Below are 19,274 nucleotides of genomic sequence, written 5' to 3'. Positions count from 1 at the left end.
TTACTTCGGTGGAAAGAATTAAGTGTAATTCCACCTCTGAATACGTTTTTTCGAGCATAAACCCAGCTTAACTGAAATACCATTTTCAACGTTATAATGTTTCGATTTATAGACTTACTCATGCTTTTGGGTTTCACCACTGCTCCCTGTTCTGCCTAAACAATTTTTTTGTATTGCTTATTCCTAAAATAGACTGCCTCTGAGCAGCTCATATGGACAGTCCCACCAACCAGGCCGTTCAATGTGATGACCAAATAACCAGAAAATTCTCCTTCCTCATCCTTCTTCTTCCTCCTGTGACTTTAACCAACAGCATAGTGCATATTGAAAGTTCGTGTAGTGACTAATAGTCACCAGTGGCGGCTGTTGCTCCACATTTTTGGGGGTGGCGCAAACAAACTTAAAAATTCTGAAAACAAAAATACCCCATCAATTGCAGCCTCACTGTGCCCATCAAAGGCAGCCACTGTACCAAACGCAGCCACTGTGCCATCAAACGCAGCCACCGTGCCTAAAGAAGTTTAGTAGAAAAGATGGACTTTATAGGCACTACCTAGAAATTTGAAAAAATAACTTTTAATAATTTACAAATAAATACAATTCAAAGATGCAAATTGCATCTAATGAAGCATTTAAAAAACAAGTATAGATAAAAACAAAATGTCAGAATATAAGACCAGGTGACGAAACCACAGGTATAGGCTTAAATCGCTGTTGACACTGTCACCAAAGAGCGTGGCGATTAGAGTTGATATTGCCTGGGTCGACACCGTCAAGATCTTGACAATTGTTGGAGTTGCTCAAGAGTTGCTCTACATGTTTCGCGGATCAGAGCCCCTTCCTCAGGAGCATTGAGAACTACAATGTATGAAGAACAATAAAGAAGAAAATATATATTAAAATATATACTAGAATACGATTCCAGGACCAAGGTCATGAAAAAGCATTGGATAATATTAATTTACACTCACCAAACTAATGGTGTTATTGAAGAATGTAAGCTGTGATCGCACTGCGCCTCCAAGGGTATGTGTCTGCAGTCCACCTACACCCTTCTGGGTGAGGCTAGATGGAAACCATAAAAATGTCCTATACTGCGTGCCGCTGCGACCAAAAAAGAGAGCCACTGTGCCATCAAACGCTGCCACTGTGCCCCAAATGTTGCCACTGTGCACATTACACGCAGCCACTTTGCCCATCAAACGCAGCCACTTTGACCATCAAACGCTGTCACTCTGCCCCAAATGCTGCCACCGTGCCCCAAATGCTGCCACTGTGCCCATTAAATGCTGCCACTGTGCCCCAAGTGCTCCCACTGTGCCACAAGTGCTGCCACTGTGAAACCATCTGCCCAGCCCTTACCCTGTCTCGGGTTGGGCAGCAGGTGATGGCGGCAGGCGGCGAGCGGTGTCCGGTGTCCTCCATTTCTTCCGTTCTCCCGCCCGCTCCTATGATTGGATGCCTGATAGGTGTCCAATCACATCACCTGTCGTTTCAGCCAATCAGGTGAAGGTAACACAGACCCGGTGCACCTGATTGGCTGAGAATGCGGGTCAGTGTTAGCAAATCGAATTATTTCGCTTTGCTAACACACAGCTGAATGAATAGCGAACGCATAGCGTTGCGCCCGCTATTCACATTTGTGGGCGCCTATCAGAGCCGCTGGCTCTGATAGACACTTCCGCACAGCCAACCAGCTGCCGTTATTCAGGTAGCCGGTGCCCAAAGTCTGGCCATCTGAATAGACCAGCGGCAGCTGGCCACAATAACATACATTCATGCAATGCATGAATGTATGTTATTTGCGAGAGCCAGAGGGGGCAGCGCTGCAGAACGACATTCTTAAAGTCTTAAAGGGCCCGTTTTTTTTTTTATGACTACAGGAGGGGGGGGGGGGGCAGCACCCAGGCGCCCCCTATGGACGGGCCGCCACTGCAATGGAGGATCCCAACCCTAAACCTAAGAACCTTTTATTTCTACATGTTATTAGTAGGGTCTACTTTTGCTCTTGTTTTTGTCCCTGCGCAGCCCAATAGCACAGATTCCTTTCAGATACCAAGACTTTGAGAAATGTACGTCGCCAGTCAGGAAAAAGGGTGACCTGTTGGGAGCAGAGCGTGAGAAAAGTGAACCGTGTTGACTGTACAGCAGCCCAGACCAAGCGTTTTCCACTGCCCCTTCTCCTCGACCCCTGAGAGCTAGGCTGTGGGAACCGTCGCCTGTGGGGTTTGGGACGTTCTCAGAACTTCTCATTAAAACCCATTTTCAGGGGGGGGGGGTTAATATAAAATGAAATGGTAGAACGGACGCTGGAATGTAAAGATATTTTGGCTGAGTCCCAAGTTAGTGCACGGAGCATGTTGTAGACGAGAAGCTCGATTGAGAAGCCTTCTCAGAAAACATTTTGACACGTCGGATTAAGTACGGTCTGGATGAGGAAGGTTGTGGGGTCATGTGACAAATATTAATGATGCACAGATGGTAATGTAGCCGTAATGAAAGCTTCTTATGAAAGGAGAAGTACAGTCTACGCCGTGCTATCTTCAAAACAGTACAAAATCCACAACATTGTAGACCAACCTTTCTCAACCTTTTTAACGAGGAGGAACCCTTTTTTTTTTGCTCAGGAAACCCCTTATAATAATTATAATATCTACAGCTTACAGGACATAGGTATGTCGTACAGTACGTTGTAGATATAAGTATTAATAAAAGGATAGGAAATGTGACCTACCTCAAGTATTTGACACCCAAGTACTGCTCTATACAACAATATTATTTCATTTTTTTTTAATTAAATGAAACCAATAATAATTAAATTAATATCAAAGAAACAGCGAAAACTGTAATTATTAAATTGGTGTTAAGTGCAAAAGTGACCTCTTCCTTACATTATTATTGGTTAGTTGACAAAATCCCCCTTACAATAGCAGTTAGTGGAAAAAATGCCCCTTAAATTAGTCATTGGCATGAAGGACTTACATTGGTGGGAAATGGGTAGAAGAATATCCCTTACAATAGGGGCTTGTGGGAAGAATGACCCATACATTGGTCGTCAATGAGAAGAATGCCACGTTTGTTGGTGGTCAGTGGGAAGAATGCCCCTTAGATTGGTGATCAGTAGGAAGAATGTCCCTTACATTGGTGTAAGTGTTCCTTACAATGTAAGGGAAGAATGTCCCTTATATTGGTGGTCTGTAGGAAGAATGGTCCTTACATTGGAGGTCAGTGGGAAGAATGCCCCTTAAATTGGTGGCCAGTGGTAAGAATGTTCCTTACATTGGTGGTCAGTGGTAAGAATGTTCCTTACATTGGTGATCAGTGGGAAGAATGTCCCTTACATTGGTGGTCTGTAGGAAGAATGGTCCTTACATTGGTGATCAGTAGGAAGAATGTCCCTTAGATTGGTGGACAATGAGAAGAATGCCCCTTACATTGGTGGCCAGTGGTAAGAATGTTCCTTACATTGGTGATCAGTGGGAAGAATGCCCCTTACATTGGTGGTCTGTAAGAAGAATGGTCCTTACATTGGTGGTCAGTGGGAAGAATGCCCCTTACATTGGTGGCCAGTGGTAAGAATGTTCCTTACACTGGTGATCAGTGGGAAGAATGTCCCTTACATTGGTGGTCTGTAGGAACAATGGTCCTTACATTGGTGGTCAGTGGGAAGAATGTCCCTTACATTGGTGATCAGTGGGAAGAATGTCCCTTACATTGGTGGTCTGTAGGAAGAATGGTCCTTACATTGGTGGTCAGTGGGAAGAATGCCCCTTACATTGGTGGCCAGTGGTAAGAATGTACCTTACATTGGTGATCAGTGGGAAGAATGTCCCTTACATTGGTGGTCAGTGGGAAGAATGTCCCTTACATTGGTGATCAGTGGGAAGAATGTTCCTTACATTGGTGGCCAGTGAGAAGAATGTTCCTTACATTGGTGGTCAGTAGGAAGAATGCTCCTTACATTGGTGGTCAAGGGGAAAAATGTCCCTTACTTTGGTGGTCAAGGGGAAAATGTCCCTTACTTTGGTGGTCAAGGGAAATAATGTCCCTTACATTGTTAATTAGTGGGATGAATGCCCCATACAATAAGAAGAATGCCCCTTACATTGGTGATCAGTGGGAAAAATGGCCCTCACATTGGTGATCAGTTGGAGAAAGCGTCGAACATGCGTATTTTTATCTATATAAACTGTGGGTATGGAGTTGGGTGTATGGGATTGTACTGTGTTTTTTAATTTGTTTGTTTCTTTTTTTGTGGTTGAACTGGATGGACTTGTGTCTTTTTTCAACCTGACTAACTATGTAACTATGTAAGGCAATGGCATACAAAAAAAGAAGAATTTGTGTATGTACTTGCATGCATCTGAAATCGCATTGTATACCATAGTAAGTAACTAGTATAAAAAGCTAATGCTTATTGAATAATGTATACAGATGGGTTATAGGATGCACATAAATCACAGTTGAGGTCAAGCTATGTGTTGGGAACATGATGACATTGATAGGCTTGACACGTTTCGTGGTCAGTTGCCACTCATCAGGAGAAAACGCATAGCATATCTGAAAGAAAATGAAAAAAAAGGTACCAAATAGGATCTAATGTTTTGCCCAAACAGTGAGAAAGAAGGTAGGGGCAAGGGGAAACAAAATTTGTATATCCATGGAATACTTACATATAAATAGTTCTAAATAAGCAATGTTGCAAGTCAGGATCTGCAAAGTCTATCCCGGGAGCTGAGGGAATGAACCTTGGCAGAGGCGGCTCTTTAATTAGGCAAATTAGGCGGTCGTCTAAGGCCTTACACTCACAGGGGCCTTGCGGCCACCTAACTTACCCAATGCATTACCCCAGTTTTGAGGGACAGGGGACTTTAACGCTGTTGTGCTCAGGCAGCGTGAAGTGCCCTGACTCAAGAGCGGGGCCGCCAGCATCCCTAACAACCAGTGAATATCAGTGACGTCACCTCTTGTGGCGTCAATGACCCAACATGCCCTCAGTCAATGACGTCACAAGGGGGCGGGTTCACCAGGTGACATCACCGTGTCACCCCCACCCCTTAGTTATTAAAGAGCAGGATCTGGGGGCCACCTTGTTAAAGGGGGCTTCCAGATTCCGATAAGCCCCCTGCCGGTAGACCCCCACAACCACTGGCCAGGGTTGTGGGGAAGAGGCTCTTGTCCTTGAATTATTTTTCCCATCATAGGTGTTAGTGGGGCCCCATGTTAAGGCCTCACAAAGCCTAGAGCCGCCTCTGAACCTTGGTTGTACACACCAGGTTTTTTTTTTTTTAGAAAAACATTCTCGTTGGAAGAAGTGGAAGTTTATTGCATCATCCTGTTCGATTAAAAAAACTTCAGGTCCTTTTAGCATCAGACAACATCCAGGGGAATTAATCCATAAACATCTCTTGCTCTTTGCTGGAGAGGACCTTGAGATGGAGTCTGGAATGTCAATGGGGCCCTACAATGACTTTGATAAGGGGTCTCTTTCCTGTACAGTAGGGCCCCCGCTGACACTGTACATACCACGTTGTTTTTACAACGTTAAGGCTAATAACTTACAGATGTTAACGGCACGTGCATCATCCCTTGCTACTGTTCAGCTACAAAAAATGTTGACCCGTCAACGCACATTCCTTCATGGTGATGGACTTTTTCCTGTAGATACAGGTACAGTAGTAGCTGATTATCGCCCCAATGCCGCCCCCAGCTTAAATACCAATGTTTGATTGCATCAGTGTCGTTTGCATATCATTACCCAGCGCCCCACTCACCAGCAGTTTGTGACGTGACAGGCTATCATTAAGCCCACCAGGTACTTTTTTTCCATCAGCTGAAGGTTGCTGCGGCAAGGCAAAGCCCTGCATTTCCAGCATTTGCTCTCCCTACGTTGCTTGAGCGCAGAAGAGTATAAAATTCCTGTGACAAGCAACGTGGGATAAAGAACCGCGTACGACACCGCTCGCAGGTAATGAAATCCAGCGAGGCAGCCAAGCGGAACATGCCTCAGATTTGTACCGTAATGGAGAACTTGTCTGAGTGAGACGCTCTGTAGGGCTTCCCCGTCAACTTAATTTTAGACTCTGCGGAGGAGGAGGAGGGAGCCGGCGGGGACAATGGCACCTGTGTCTTGCTCATGATGGGCGATTAAATTATTTATTTAACCGCTTGCCGACTGCCTCACGCACTTATATGTTGGCAGAATGGCATGGGCAGGCAAAGCAGCGTATATATATATATATATACGTTGCTTTGAATCTGCCGCCTAGCGGGCGCGCACCCGCCGCGGTTTGCGTGCCTGCGGGACCCGCGAACTCGATGTCTTCCGGTGTCCCGCAATTGGGTCACGGAACGGCAGAACGGGTGGATGCCTTTGTAAACAAGGCATCTCCCTGTTCTGCCTAGTGACAGGACACTCAGGCCAGCCATCACAAATTTTGGGGCCCCTACACAGCTTTAGGCAGGGGCCCCCTGGAGCAGAGAACCCAGGGGGGGTGCCCTCCGCTCTCCTACCACGAGATGATAAGCAGGGGGGTTTTGGTAACAAATTTTGGGGCCCCTTACACAGCTTTAGGCAGGACCCCCCTGGAGCAGAGAAGCCGGGGGGGGGGGCCCTCCTCTCCCTTGCCACGAGATGATAAGCGGGACGGGGGGGTTGGTGCTGACAAACAAAACAAAGTCACGTCAAGTCTTCTCTTCTCTCTCCTGCTGCAAGTTGCTAAAGTCAGAGGAAAAAAAGAAAAAAAACGAGGGGGAGGGGTGGCGCTCTCCCAAGGGGGTTAGCTTGGGGGCACACTTCCGTGTGATACAGTGGCGGCCATAGCCGCCAAGTGTATCACCCGGCCCCCCCCCACCCCGGCGCGCAGCGTCATTAATTAGATTGACAGCAGCGGGAGCCAATGGTTGTACTGCTATCAATCTCCAATGAAGAGCCGAGAACAGTCGAGAAGACCGGGCCGAGAAGTCAGTATTTTCACGACGTAGGAGTTTCGAGGGCTCAGGTATGTAAACGGGGGGGGCATAGGATGCATTAAGGTGAAAAAACGCAAAACTTTTCTTTAAGAAACTCAGGAAAAAAAGCCAATCATCAAACATTATCCAATTTTTTTAGACCAATTTTTGCACCGATGGAGTTTTTGCTTTAAATTCCTTCGAGAGTCAAAGATGTCACCAGATCAAATGTGACTGTCTTCCCGAAGAAATGGGTTTATTAATTGTAAAGGAAGCAGTCAATTTCTCGGTTGATTTGGAAGGAAAACAGGCATATCAGCTGGTGAATTAGTAAATTAAATGGGATGGATTCCATTTATCAGCACGTTTGGAAAGCACATTGGCGTATCGCTTGTTGGGGAAGGTAAATTAAGTCATTTTGGATATGACGTTCGTCTCAGGAAATTGAAATATAAGGGAAACCAATCGGTAAGTTTTTAAGAGTTTCTGCATCTTAGGAAAACACTGAAAGACGTAGAGTCAAAGTTTTTGGTGGACTATTCGTCCACCAAAAACGTTGACTCTACGTCTTCCAGTGTTTTCCTAAGATGCAGAAACTCATCAGAACGTTGGTCGATTAAACCAGCAACTTGGTTACGTTAGATTGGCCTTTCTCAATCAGAATTCTTTGGATGGCTACCGGTTCCTTGAGTTTTGGCTGGTTGACCTCCTATTTGAACGCGGCCTTTTTCTATACTGAGAACCTTTTGAACACTCAGGCTCTCCGCAGCATGAGCCTCTTCACAGCCTTTAACGGGACACCCTGACACGGTGTAATTGGAGCCCTCTGTGCAGCTGTTTGCGCGGAAGGTCAATGGCACACTTGCGTGTATTTATATACATGGTGTGTAAAAGCAATAAACCGCTCTGCTGTCATAACACACACACACGGGGGAAGACGTGACTGAGGTGAGTGGTCTGAAACGCCATGTTTGTTTTGACTGGGGGGGGGGGGATTGTGGGAAAGAGATGGCAACCTACGAGGGGGAGTCATGGGACTACAGTGCGCAAACTTGGTGTTTCCAAAAATGGAATTATGGGTTAGCATGTAGAGCTGGCCTCAATGATGTTTTTACAGGTTTATAGTCATTGGTAGTATACTGCCATGTTGGTGGTACTGTAGTTATGGTAAGGTTGAATAAAGACACCAGTCCATCCAGTTGGGTCATGTGACCCAGTGTCGGCTGGTGCTCAACATTTTTGGAGGGGCGCAAACAAAAAAAACATCAAATTGCAGCCACTGATGCCAGTTTGCCCCATCAAACACCGCCAGTTTGCCCCATCAAATGATGCCAGTTTGCCCCATTAAATGATGCCAGTTTGTTCCATCAAATGATGCCAGTTTGTTCCATCAAATGCCACCAGTTTTCCCCATCAATTGCCACCAGTTTTCCCCATCAAATGCTGCCAGTTTTCCCCATCAAATGCTGCCAGTTTGCCCCATCAAATGCCACAAGTTTTCCCCATCAAATGCAGCCAGTTTGTCCCATCAAATGATGCCAGTTTGTCCCATCAAATGATGCCAGTTTGCCCCATCAAATGATGCCAGTTTGCCCAATCAAATGATGCAAGTTTTCCCCATCAAATGCCACCAGTTTTCCCCATCAATTGCCACCAGCTTTCCCCATCAAATGCTGCCAGTTTGCCCCATCAAATGCCACCAGTTTTCCCCATCAATTGCCACCAGTTTTCCCCATCAAATGCAGCCAGTTTGCCCCATCAAACACCGCCAGTTTGCCCCATCAAATGCAGCCAGTTTGCCCCCTCGCCCTGCACTTACCTTTCTCCGGTCAGCGCCGTCCTCCATGCTCTCTCCTAGTCCTCGATGTCTTCTCCCGTCCGCTTCATGTCAGAAATGTTATGATTGGACACATAGCGCCTGTCGCTTCAGCCAATCAGGTGACCGTTAACCAGACCCAGTGCTCCTGATTGGCTGGGAGGTGAGTCAGTGTTAGGGAAGCGATTCCCTAACACAGCACTGTTTAAACAGGGAACGCACAGGAGTGCGCCCGCTGTTTAACAAATTGGAAGCCTATTTGAGCCCACAGGCTCTAATCAGGAAGCCTGTTGCTCTAATAGGCACTTCCAAAACACACCCACCGCTGTATATCAGCTAGCCGGCGCTCAACAAGGGGCCGGACACCTGAATAGTGGGCGGCAGCAGCGACAATAGATAGATTCATGCAATGCATGAATCTATCTATTGGAGATTGACGCGTGCAGGAGAGAGGGGGTGGCGCTTCTGCGCCCACTATGGACGCACCGCCACTGATGGGACCCCATAGCGGAATCGGGGCTGTGACAACTCTGTGGTTTCGCCTCTCCATTATCGCTGGTCGATATCAGTTTCATAGCCACCCGCAGGTGACCAGACCTTCGCACATATCCGCTTTCTGAATAAGCAGCTGCTTTTATGTCAAGCTCATGTGGCCTAAATAGCCGGCGCCTCGCTGCGCCTATCCAATTAATGACAGCCGCCGAGCCATCTTCCCGAAAACCGTAAGACGCCACTCTGCCATCTCCTTGCAAATTTCGGAAAAGGCCAATTTTCGCCTCAATTTGGGCTTCGGAAATGGCCTCAAATTAGCTTCCCCGGGAGGGGCGGAATCCGCTGTAGATTTCATTTAGTCTGCATTTACTTCCATCTGGCAGGAGATAATTGGGAGTTATTTTCCACACTCCCGCGCTGACTTATTACTACCAGCGTGTCTCAAGGTTCCACGTGCTGAGCCAGTCGTGGCTGGAGGATTTTTGCAGACCCCAGGTCCGGCGGTTTCTCTCCTGGTGACATTCGACGACGCTTCTAATTCTTCGAACCTGGGGCATAAACGGTGCGCGGTTAAAAGTGGCCCAACTCCGGCTTCTTTTCTTTTTTTTCTCCATAAATACGAGAAAGCTTCTAGAGTGCCAAGCCACTCACACCTTCATTGTGGTATCAGTGCCATCATTACCGCTCAATTGGAGCCCCTAAGTGGCGTTAGGAGGCAAGAAAAAGGGGAATGTACGCTGCGTTATGTAACCTTCTTTTCTGCAGCTAAAGACGCCTTGGGAAAACGCTGATATTAAATATTGAGCTTGCGGTATATTTATTGGGTTTTTCTGCATTAAGTTGATGTCGTTTCCTAAAATTTGCTGCGGTTGTAGGAGTGAACATTGGTCAGTTTGTGATGTCTCTTAAGATGTGCAGAACATTCTTCTGTAGCATGTTTTTTATGTTATTTTTTTTCATACTGTATATTTTATTAAATATTCAATCAATAACCTGTGCAGAACATTGGTCCATCTCATCTAACCCCTGACAGGTACATGTACATACATATTAAACTATGCTGTGCAGATCATAGGTGTGCGTAGCCTATTGCATTAGGGTGTGCACCCCAAAGTTCAAACACATATGTGTGCGCGTGTGTGCGCATGTGTATATATATTGACGGTGTAAGTAGAGCAGTGGACGGTACCAGTAGGGTAGAGATTGAAGAATGTTCCTTACATTGGTGATCAGTGGGAAGAATGTTCCTTTCATTGGTGGTCAATGGGAAGAATGTTCCTTACATTGGTGGTCAATGGAAAAAATGTTCCTGTAACGGGAGGGCCGGTGGAACCCAGAAGCTCTTAGAAAGTATGAGCCAGAAAATAATGGACATTCAGAATATGTCTTGGATTGCTTTAAAATGGTTCTGTAATGTTTATCCACAATATCTCCCAGCATATATGCCATATTAGAAGAGTGACCCATTCATAATGTTGGGACACATACTGTTAGATGCTAATGTCACCAACTCCAGCCCACCTGTCTGTCTGTTGTGATGTAAATGGCCAATGGGAAGAATGTTCCTTACATTGGTGGCCAATGGGAAGAATGTTCCTTACATTGGTGATCAGTGAGAAGAATGTTCCTTACATTGGTGATCAGTGGGAAGAATGTTCCTTACATTGGTGATCAGCGAGAAGAATGTTCCTTACATTGGTGATCAGTGGGAAGAATGTTCCTTACATTGGTGATCAGTGGGAAGAATGCTCCTTACATTGGTGATCAGTGGGAAGAATGTCCCTTACATTGGTGATCAGTGGGAAGAATGTCCCTTACATTGGTGATCAGTGGGAAGAATGTCCCTTACATTGGTGATCAGTGGGAAGAATGCCCTTACATTGGTGATCAGTGAGAAGAATGTCCCTTACATTGGTGATCAGTGAGAAGAATGTTCCTTTCATTGGTGATCAGTGGGAAGAATGGTCCTTACATTGGTGATCAGTGAGAAGAATGTTCCTTACATTGGTGATCAGTGGGAAGAATGTTCCTTTCATTGGTGATCAGTGGGAAGAATGTTCCTTACATTGGTGATCAGTGGGAAGAATGTTCCTTACATTGTTGATCAGTGGGAAGAATGTTCCTTTCATTGGTGATCAGTGGGAAGAATGTTCCTTTCATTGGTGGTCAGTGGGGAGGATGCTCCTCACATTGGTTGCTAGTAGAAAGAATGTGCCCCTTAAAGACAGCTAAATACAATAGATCATTGGATCGTTGGCCCTGGAACTATGCAGACACCATCAGGTGAGAGGTCAATCAACCTCAGTTCAAGGAACCCCTAGTTACCTCTGGAGGAACCTTAGGTCTCCACAGGACCCGGCATGCTATATAGGCTTCCAAAGTCTCCTCTCCATTCCACGAAACATTTTTCCAAGGAAAAACGTTGACATGGGGGGGGGGGGCTAGAGGTGCTGCTATAGCTGTCCATACTCCTTCCTTGCCGAAAGGATAGACCTTCGACCTGACTAGCTATGCAACTATATACTGTAAAAACACTGGCTTGATTTTCTGATGTGCAGACGCTTCAAGAACCTAACGCCGGGAAATAAAAATTAGACAAATTTAGAAGTATGAATTACAAACAAGAATCTTTCCCTCCCTTTACATCTCATTGACCAGGAAGGTGCGGTCGCTCATTAATTGCAGAACTGTTTTCTCTCCGCTTTGTATCCCTCGCTACAGGCGTTGAAATGACAACGGAAAAGACATGCATAATTAAACGTTCGAAACAACAAGTCGTGTTTCTTTATGTCTGCAAATGGAATAACTGCCAGTTGTCACACTGGAATTCTCCAAGGCGGCTGTTGTCTCCTGTTTATACTGAATGATCCGCGGGCAAGAGAGAGAGAGAGATGGCCGGGCCGGCTTAGGCGCTGGAGAAGCTTGCAGATAATATGTTTTGGCTGTAATGGCAATAAATATATTTTACATGGAGCAGGCTGTCTGGACGTGATATCAGATTAGATCAACATTCGTATTAATCACGGCGCGCATTTCCGAGCATCGCGGTTCAAGAGGTCTATCGCATTAAATGTCTATGGAGACAAAATTATGCCGTGTGAAATTAAAACAGACATGAGTTTTTTCATTGGGAGATAAACGATGTCGCCGTGTAGAGACACGGCCCGGCCTTGAGGCGCTCAACGGCTTTCACAAGGCTTTATCGCCACCCGAGACGTACAAGATGACACTCTGGCTTTGTAGCTATTGGCGAACCGCCTCTATTGGTTTTCCCATTTTTCTTACGCAATTTTATGTAAATATTATGTAGCACTACCGCCCGAAGGAGCTGCTGGTTTGATTTGGGTGGCATGTTACCTCTATTTTCTCCGCCGTCAAGTGTACTGGATGAGAGCTGTAAGAAAGTCAATGTCCACACTGTAGGTATCTTTTCTTGTGCTTTATTACCCAACGGGTTAAAAATGGTAAAAGCAGTAGTAGGTGAGGAGATAGAAGAAGCGGTAAATATTGGATTCAGGCGTATAACAGGGCTTCAGAAACAGTCCTGCTTCCACCGACAACTTGCGGCGCCACTCTAGCCTGAGTGGGTATAGTGCATCTGGATAGGCCGCTCTCACCGGGCTAGACAGCCAGAGTGTCACTCGAAACTTTAGCAATGTCTCTGCCACAGACCCTCACAAAGGTGGAGATATTCTCGGTCCAAACTCCTTTGTCAACACTGGATTAAGCACCCGGATCTCCATTGAACAGCGTTTAGTAATCTCGGTACTGGTAGGCGACCATCGTCCAGCCTCTCAGAAACGAATTGTCCTTCGATGAAGCAGTAGGCCTCTCTTGAGATACCAGCCTCGTGCTCTGTATTTCCCAGACAGGTTCTCCATCTGTCAGCTTCCTCCCTCGGGACAGACAGCCCAGGACAACTCTGCAACCGCAGACTCAGTCTACACCAGGCATGTCCAAAGTCCAGCCCGTGGGCCAATCACGGCCCGCGTTCCGCTTTCGGATGGACGGCCCGCCTGGTAATTTCGGCATGTATATGTTTTGTGGCCCCCGACGAATCCCCGAGCGCCGGGGGCCACAAAAAATTGATATGCTGGCTGCCTTGGAGGGGACGGGGAGGGGGCGGGATGAGTGGCATCCTGTAAAAGGAAGTCCCGTCTCCTGAGCTGCCATTAGACGAGAATTCTTGTTGGGCAGTGTATTAGTGCTCGAACTAACACACTTAGGCCAAATTTGGTTTAAAGAATGTCAGGCAAAATGGTCGGCCCTCACGCATGTTCACTTCATCAAATCTGGCCCTCTTTGAAAAAAGTTTGGACACCCCTGGTCTACACACTGAGCCTACAAGGTAGATTCTTTGCACACACCCCGGCCAGGAGGGCCACACACGGGGTGGTGGGACGACTGCCCAGGCGGATGGCGGCGAAGATGACGACGAACCAATGGAGTCCGCCCCCTAAATTCCCCTCCCCAGCATGCACAGCGAGACGATCAACCCTCCTGATTGGAGAAATACCCACACTACCCTGACTCTACTGCTGCCACTTGTCGGTCTGGGGTGGGACCAACTCCCCAGACAACGACAGCGTGCACACACAATACAGCCAAAGGTGGAACAGAAGCCCTAAATTTTGCAAAATAAAGTCAGAGGCAACTAATTCTCTGACCACCCTCTAAATTTACAACAGCACCACCATTATCCCACTTTTACGCTAGAAGCCAATGAAGACGTTTGAAGGTATAAACTACCACGACTGTAATAATTGTAGCGCCTGGCTACTTTCATTACAGTCGTGGTAGTTTATACCTTCAAACGTCTTCATTGGCTTCTAGCGTAAAAGTGGGATAATGGTGGTTCTCAACCATAGCCTTTCAGTGGTCAGTAGAGAATCTACCAATGCTTTGTAGTCACCTATGTAGGTAGAGAGCCAATGTATCTCCAAACATAAATTGTAAACTGTTCTTTTTTTTTGTTGTTCTTAAAAAATATTGCGCTACAACTTTCATTCTCTGTACAATAAAATGTTTTTTTTTTTTAATCTAAAAAAAAACAGAAGAACACAGTTGGGTCTCAACCATTACGAAGTGGTTCCCGGAATAATTTAGACCAACTGTGGCACAGGACTGATTTAGCCTCCTTTGTCAACATTCAGCATCCTGCTGTAAATGAAAATTACTACCTGTCAGGAGCTTCTCTGTTGATTGAAAATGTAATTTACTATCAAGCATTAGTACAGTTGTATTATTCTCATAAGTGGCGTTGTCTTCTTATTTTAGAGCCGCCGACAAGACCAGAATGAACATCAGTTGAAGCTCGGGTACCATCCTCTCAATTCTACTGCAACGCGAAGAACACAAGAATGTCCCACGTGCCTTTTGCTGTGGTTCTTCTCCTCATCAGATGTCTACTGTCCTCTTCTCTTGTGTTCCCGAAGGACTTAAGTCCTATCAGAACCATTGATTCGGGAAGTAAGTACCACAGTCTGACCTTGTTGGCCTTTGAACATTATCCATGTGCCCTAGTGTCACCTAGGAGGGCCAGGACAAGAAATAGGCAATACAATTTTTGAAAGATGTGCTCAGGGGCGGACTGACCATTTGGGCCCCATAATCTTCTATTACCCGGGGGCCCCATGAGTTGTCAGTCCGCCCCTGGATGTGCTAACCCCTTCCCATTGTCTTAAATGTGTTTGCTTTAGCTAACCTTCTGGGAGATTTCTCATCACTTCCTGTGCTTGTGACGCCTTGCCACTTGGAAAGGAAGTGGGGGCAAATCTCCGCAATGGGGATTCAGAAATCAAAAACCCTGGTAAAAGTTTTAACCTGTCCCCACTCTGTATACATGTAGAACCCTCCTAGTTAGTTTGTTATTAAGGTTAGGTAAATTTGGTTTTGGCTCCTCTGCAGTGAGGGGAGCAGGTTGATTGCTTTTGTCTGTTTGGGGTTTCACAGGCTGCAGGTTTGATTGCTCCTCCCTGCACTTCAGATCTCTCTGGGCAGTTCTGGGACATAGAGGTGGAGTAGGCAAATAGGTAGCCTGAATATTTATGTTGTCTCAGCCAATCCCCGGTCAAGAGGATTACCAGCAGGGGGCTAAGGTGTGTATAAATAGTCTCAGACCTAGACCAGCAGAGTACTTTACCTGGCAGGAGAGAGACCCAGTCTGGAGCAGCTGTTTGCATCCTTGGGCCATCTTGTAGGTATCTGAAGATGGTTAAAAAGTGGACCCAGCTCACGGGAGTTTTGGGACATAGAGGTGGAGTAGGCAAATAGGTAGCCTGAATATTTATGTTGTCTCAGCCAATCCCCGGTCAAGAGGATGGCCAGCAGGGGGCTAAGGTGTGTATAAATAGTCTCGGACCTAGAACAGCAGAGTACTTTACCTGGTGGAGAGAGACCCAGTCTGGAGCAGCTGTCTGCATCCCTGGGCCATCTTGTAGGTATCTGAAGATGGTTAAAAGTGGACCCAGCTCAGGGGAGTTTTGGGACATAGAGGTGGAGTAGGCAAATAGGTAGCCTGAATATTCATGCTGTCTCAGCCAATCCCCGGTCAAGAGGATGGCCAGCAGGGGGCTAAGGTGTGTATAAATAGTCTCGGACCTAGAAAAGCAGAGTACTTTACCTGGTGGAAAGAGACCAAGCCTGGAGCAGCTGTCTGCATCCCTGGGTCATCTTGTAGGTATCTGAAGATGGTTAAAAGTGGACCCAGCTCACAGGAGTTTTGGGACATAGAGGTGGAGTAGGCAAATAGGTAGCCTGAATATTTATGTTGTCTCAGCCAATCCCCGGTCAAGAGGATGGCCAGCAGGGGGCTAAGGTGTGTATAAATAGTCTCGGACCTAGAACAGCAGAGCACTTTACCTGGTGGAGAGAGACCCAGTCTGGAGCAGTTGTCTGCCCCCCTGGGCAATCTTGTAGGTACCTGAAGATAGTTCAAAGTGGACCCAGCTCAGAGAGAGCTGGCGGCCGACTGCTAAATCTAGAATAGTCTGGAGTGATGTCTACTGAGGATCTGACTGGGATGCTCATGGTACATCGTCTGGCTGATACTGGAAGGAAGCATCCATGTGTACAGGGGCACAGGGAGTAAAAGCCTGAGGGAGATCCAAGAGAGACTGTTGCTCTTTACACCTAGTATTTAAAAAACGAACCTTTACAACCCCTTTAAGTTTATACTTCTTTGATAAATAGATATTAATCTAGTAATATATAAGCCCCATTTACATCTCATGACAAAACTAAATATATAATGGCATTTCATCTGTCTTTTGAAGGCACCAGATCCTACCCATTGTTTCGAGGACTGACCAGCGATGAAAACGCAGTAAATCTCGGCTTGGACTTCCAGAAGATGATCCGGCTCAACCAAACGTTATTTGTTGCTGCAAGGTGAGCACTGCGCTAATCAGATTCAACTCCGGCCTTGCAAATTTCCATCAGGAAATTAAAGTTTTTAATCCAATTAAAGGCTGTTGCATGATGCAGGCAGTTCTTAAAAAGTTTGGTCTACCTAACCTTACCTTAGCTCATGGTAGATTCTGGACCAGTGGCGGCAGGTGCTCACATTTTTGGGGAGGCGCATACAAACTGAAAAAAAAAACGTCAATTGCAGCCTCACTGTGCCCATCAAACGCAGCTACCGTGCCCATCAATTGCCGCCACTGTGCTCATCAAACGCAGCTACTGTGCCAATCAATTGACGCCGGTTTGCCCCATCAAATGCCGCCGGTTTGCCTCATCAAATGCCGCCGGTTTGCCCCATCATTAAAAGCCTGCCATGTATTTACTGAATGTATCTGTTTAATAATATCAGCCTTGTCCTGGTGGACCTTCACTATCAACTGTCACTGTGCAGCTGCTGGAGGAGAAATGACAGATGGTGTGGATAATGCAACCTATCAGCTGTTGTCAGTCTTTCAAACAAAAGCTGGTATAATTACCTTTAACTGAAACTAAAGTCAATTGGTCATGTCTTTTGCTAGACTATACCCATATGTTTTACAAATATTGATCGATCTGTCCAAAGAAAAAACATCTTTTAGACGGTCTTCATTGCCTGTAGACACCTGTGAGGATTAAGGCTGTTTCGTAAGTAGTGAAACGAGAGACAATTTGTCTGTCTGATACAGGGCCGTCTTTAAGGCGGGGCAAAAGGGGAAGCTGCCCTGGGCCCTGTCATTTTTTGTGGGGCCCAAAGCAGCTGCCCCATACTTTCCTACTATCCCAGTTTAAACTTTCTCGTCCCTTGAAGTTTTAGTCCTGTGCTGTGTCCTGATATCTCAGTGTGAAGTTCTGTTACTAATGCTGCCCAGCTCTGCCCTATTGTTGTGTACAGATGACTCACCTGCAGACTCTGTGTTTACATGTAAATACCAGCATTGATATGTAAATAGCGGCAGACCAGCAGCATTCATATGTAAATAGAGGCAGTATTCATATGTATATTATGTCCCCCTGAGGTCATATCCACCATCACCAATAGGGAATGCAGGGCAAACTGGCGGTTTTTGAGGGGGAAAACTGATGGGCAAAGTGGCGGCAATTGATGGGCACAGTGGCTGCGTTTGATGGCACAGTGGCGACAATTGATGGGCACAGTGGCGACAATTGATGGCACAGTGGCTACAATTGATGGCACAGTGGCTACAATTGATGGCACAGTGGCTGCGTTTGATGGCACAGTGGCTACAATTGATGGCACAGTGGCTACAATTGATGGCACAGTGGCGACAATTGATGGGCACAGTGGCTATAATTGATGGCACAGTGGCAACAATTGATGGCACAGTGGCTACAATTGATGGCACAGTGGCTACAATTGATGGCACAGTGGCGACAATTGATGGGCACAGTGGCTACAATTGATGGCACAGTGGCGACAATTGATGGCACAGTGGCTACAATTGATGGCACAGTGGCTACAATTGATGGCACAGTGGCGACAATTGATGGGCACAGTGGCGACAATTGATGGCACAGTGGCTACAATTGATGGGCACAGTGGCGACAATTGATGGCACAGTGGCGACAATTCATGTTACAGTGGCTGCGTTTGATGGCACAGTGGCGACAATTGATGTGCACAGTGGCGACAATTGATGGCATGGCACAGTGGCGACAATTGATGGGCACAGTGGCGACAATTGATGGTACAGTAGCTGCGTTTGATGGCACAGTGGTGACAATTGATGGCACAGTGGCTACAATTGATGGCACAGTGGCTGCGTTTGATGGCACAGTGGCGACAATTGATGGGCACAGTGGCGACAATTGATGGCACAGTGGCTACAATTGATGGCACAGTGGCTGCGTTTGATGGCACAGTGGCGACAATAAATGGGCACAATGGCTGCGTTTGATGGGCACAGTAGCTGCGTTTGATGGGCACAGTGAGGCTGCAATTTTTTTTTTTTTTTCGTTTGTTTGCGCCCCCCCCCCCCAAAAATTTGGAGCATCAGCCGCCACTGGTACAGACGGTCGGATCGTCCGATAAAACACGTCCGTCGGACCGTTGTTGTCAAAAATTCCGATCGTGTGTATGGGCCCTAACAAGGGTTGGGGCACAAGTCAGCTGAACTGCCACAATATAAATGTAGAATTCCCTCCATAAACGGAGTCTGGAGTCAGTTATTCGTGTTACGGCGGGCGTACATGACCTCTTGTGAAGGGTGGAGGTCATGCGTGACTCAGACAGGCCCCATGTAAATTTTTTCCCAAGAACTGTGTATGTAACCGTTTATTTTTCTGACACGCGAGATGGGTTCCGTGACATCTATAGCCACGGATGATTCATCAACGTCGCTTGGCGGAGGAGAATGTGCCTAATTACAATGCAGATTTCCTCACCTGTTCCCGCCTGAGGAGATGATAATGGGGATGGCTTGGAAATGCTTTAAATAAATTACAATCTTCTCATGCAGGCCTAAAATAGAACTGTTTTGAGAACAAAAAAGAAAAAAAAAAAAAACTTCCCTCCGCACAGGACAACCGCAACTAAATTTAGAGAGAAAGAGAG

At 46.4% G+C, this 19,274-nt stretch overlaps 1 protein-coding gene across 2 annotated transcripts in view; it reads left to right on the top strand.

The window, feature by feature from the left end:
- Window positions 1-19,274, top strand: part of SEMA6C (semaphorin 6C) — a 280,483-nt gene that overhangs the window by 172,391 nt on the left and 88,818 nt on the right. For both annotated transcript variants that reach the window (XM_040333776.1, XM_040333777.1), the window contains exons 3-4: window positions 14,537-14,728; window positions 16,534-16,648. In XM_040333776.1, coding sequence (XP_040189710.1) covers window positions 14,620-14,728; window positions 16,534-16,648 — 224 coding nt within the window. In that variant the 5' untranslated portion in view covers window positions 14,537-14,619. The remainder of the gene's footprint in view (window positions 1-14,536; window positions 14,729-16,533; window positions 16,649-19,274) is intronic.

Source organism: Rana temporaria, chromosome 13 (assembly GCF_905171775.1).
Source record: "Rana temporaria chromosome 13, aRanTem1.1, whole genome shotgun sequence".
Lineage (NCBI taxonomy): Eukaryota > Metazoa > Chordata > Amphibia > Anura > Ranidae > Rana > Rana temporaria.
The sequence above is the reverse complement of the archived record's forward strand: the minus strand, read 5'-3'. Positions and strand labels throughout refer to the sequence as shown.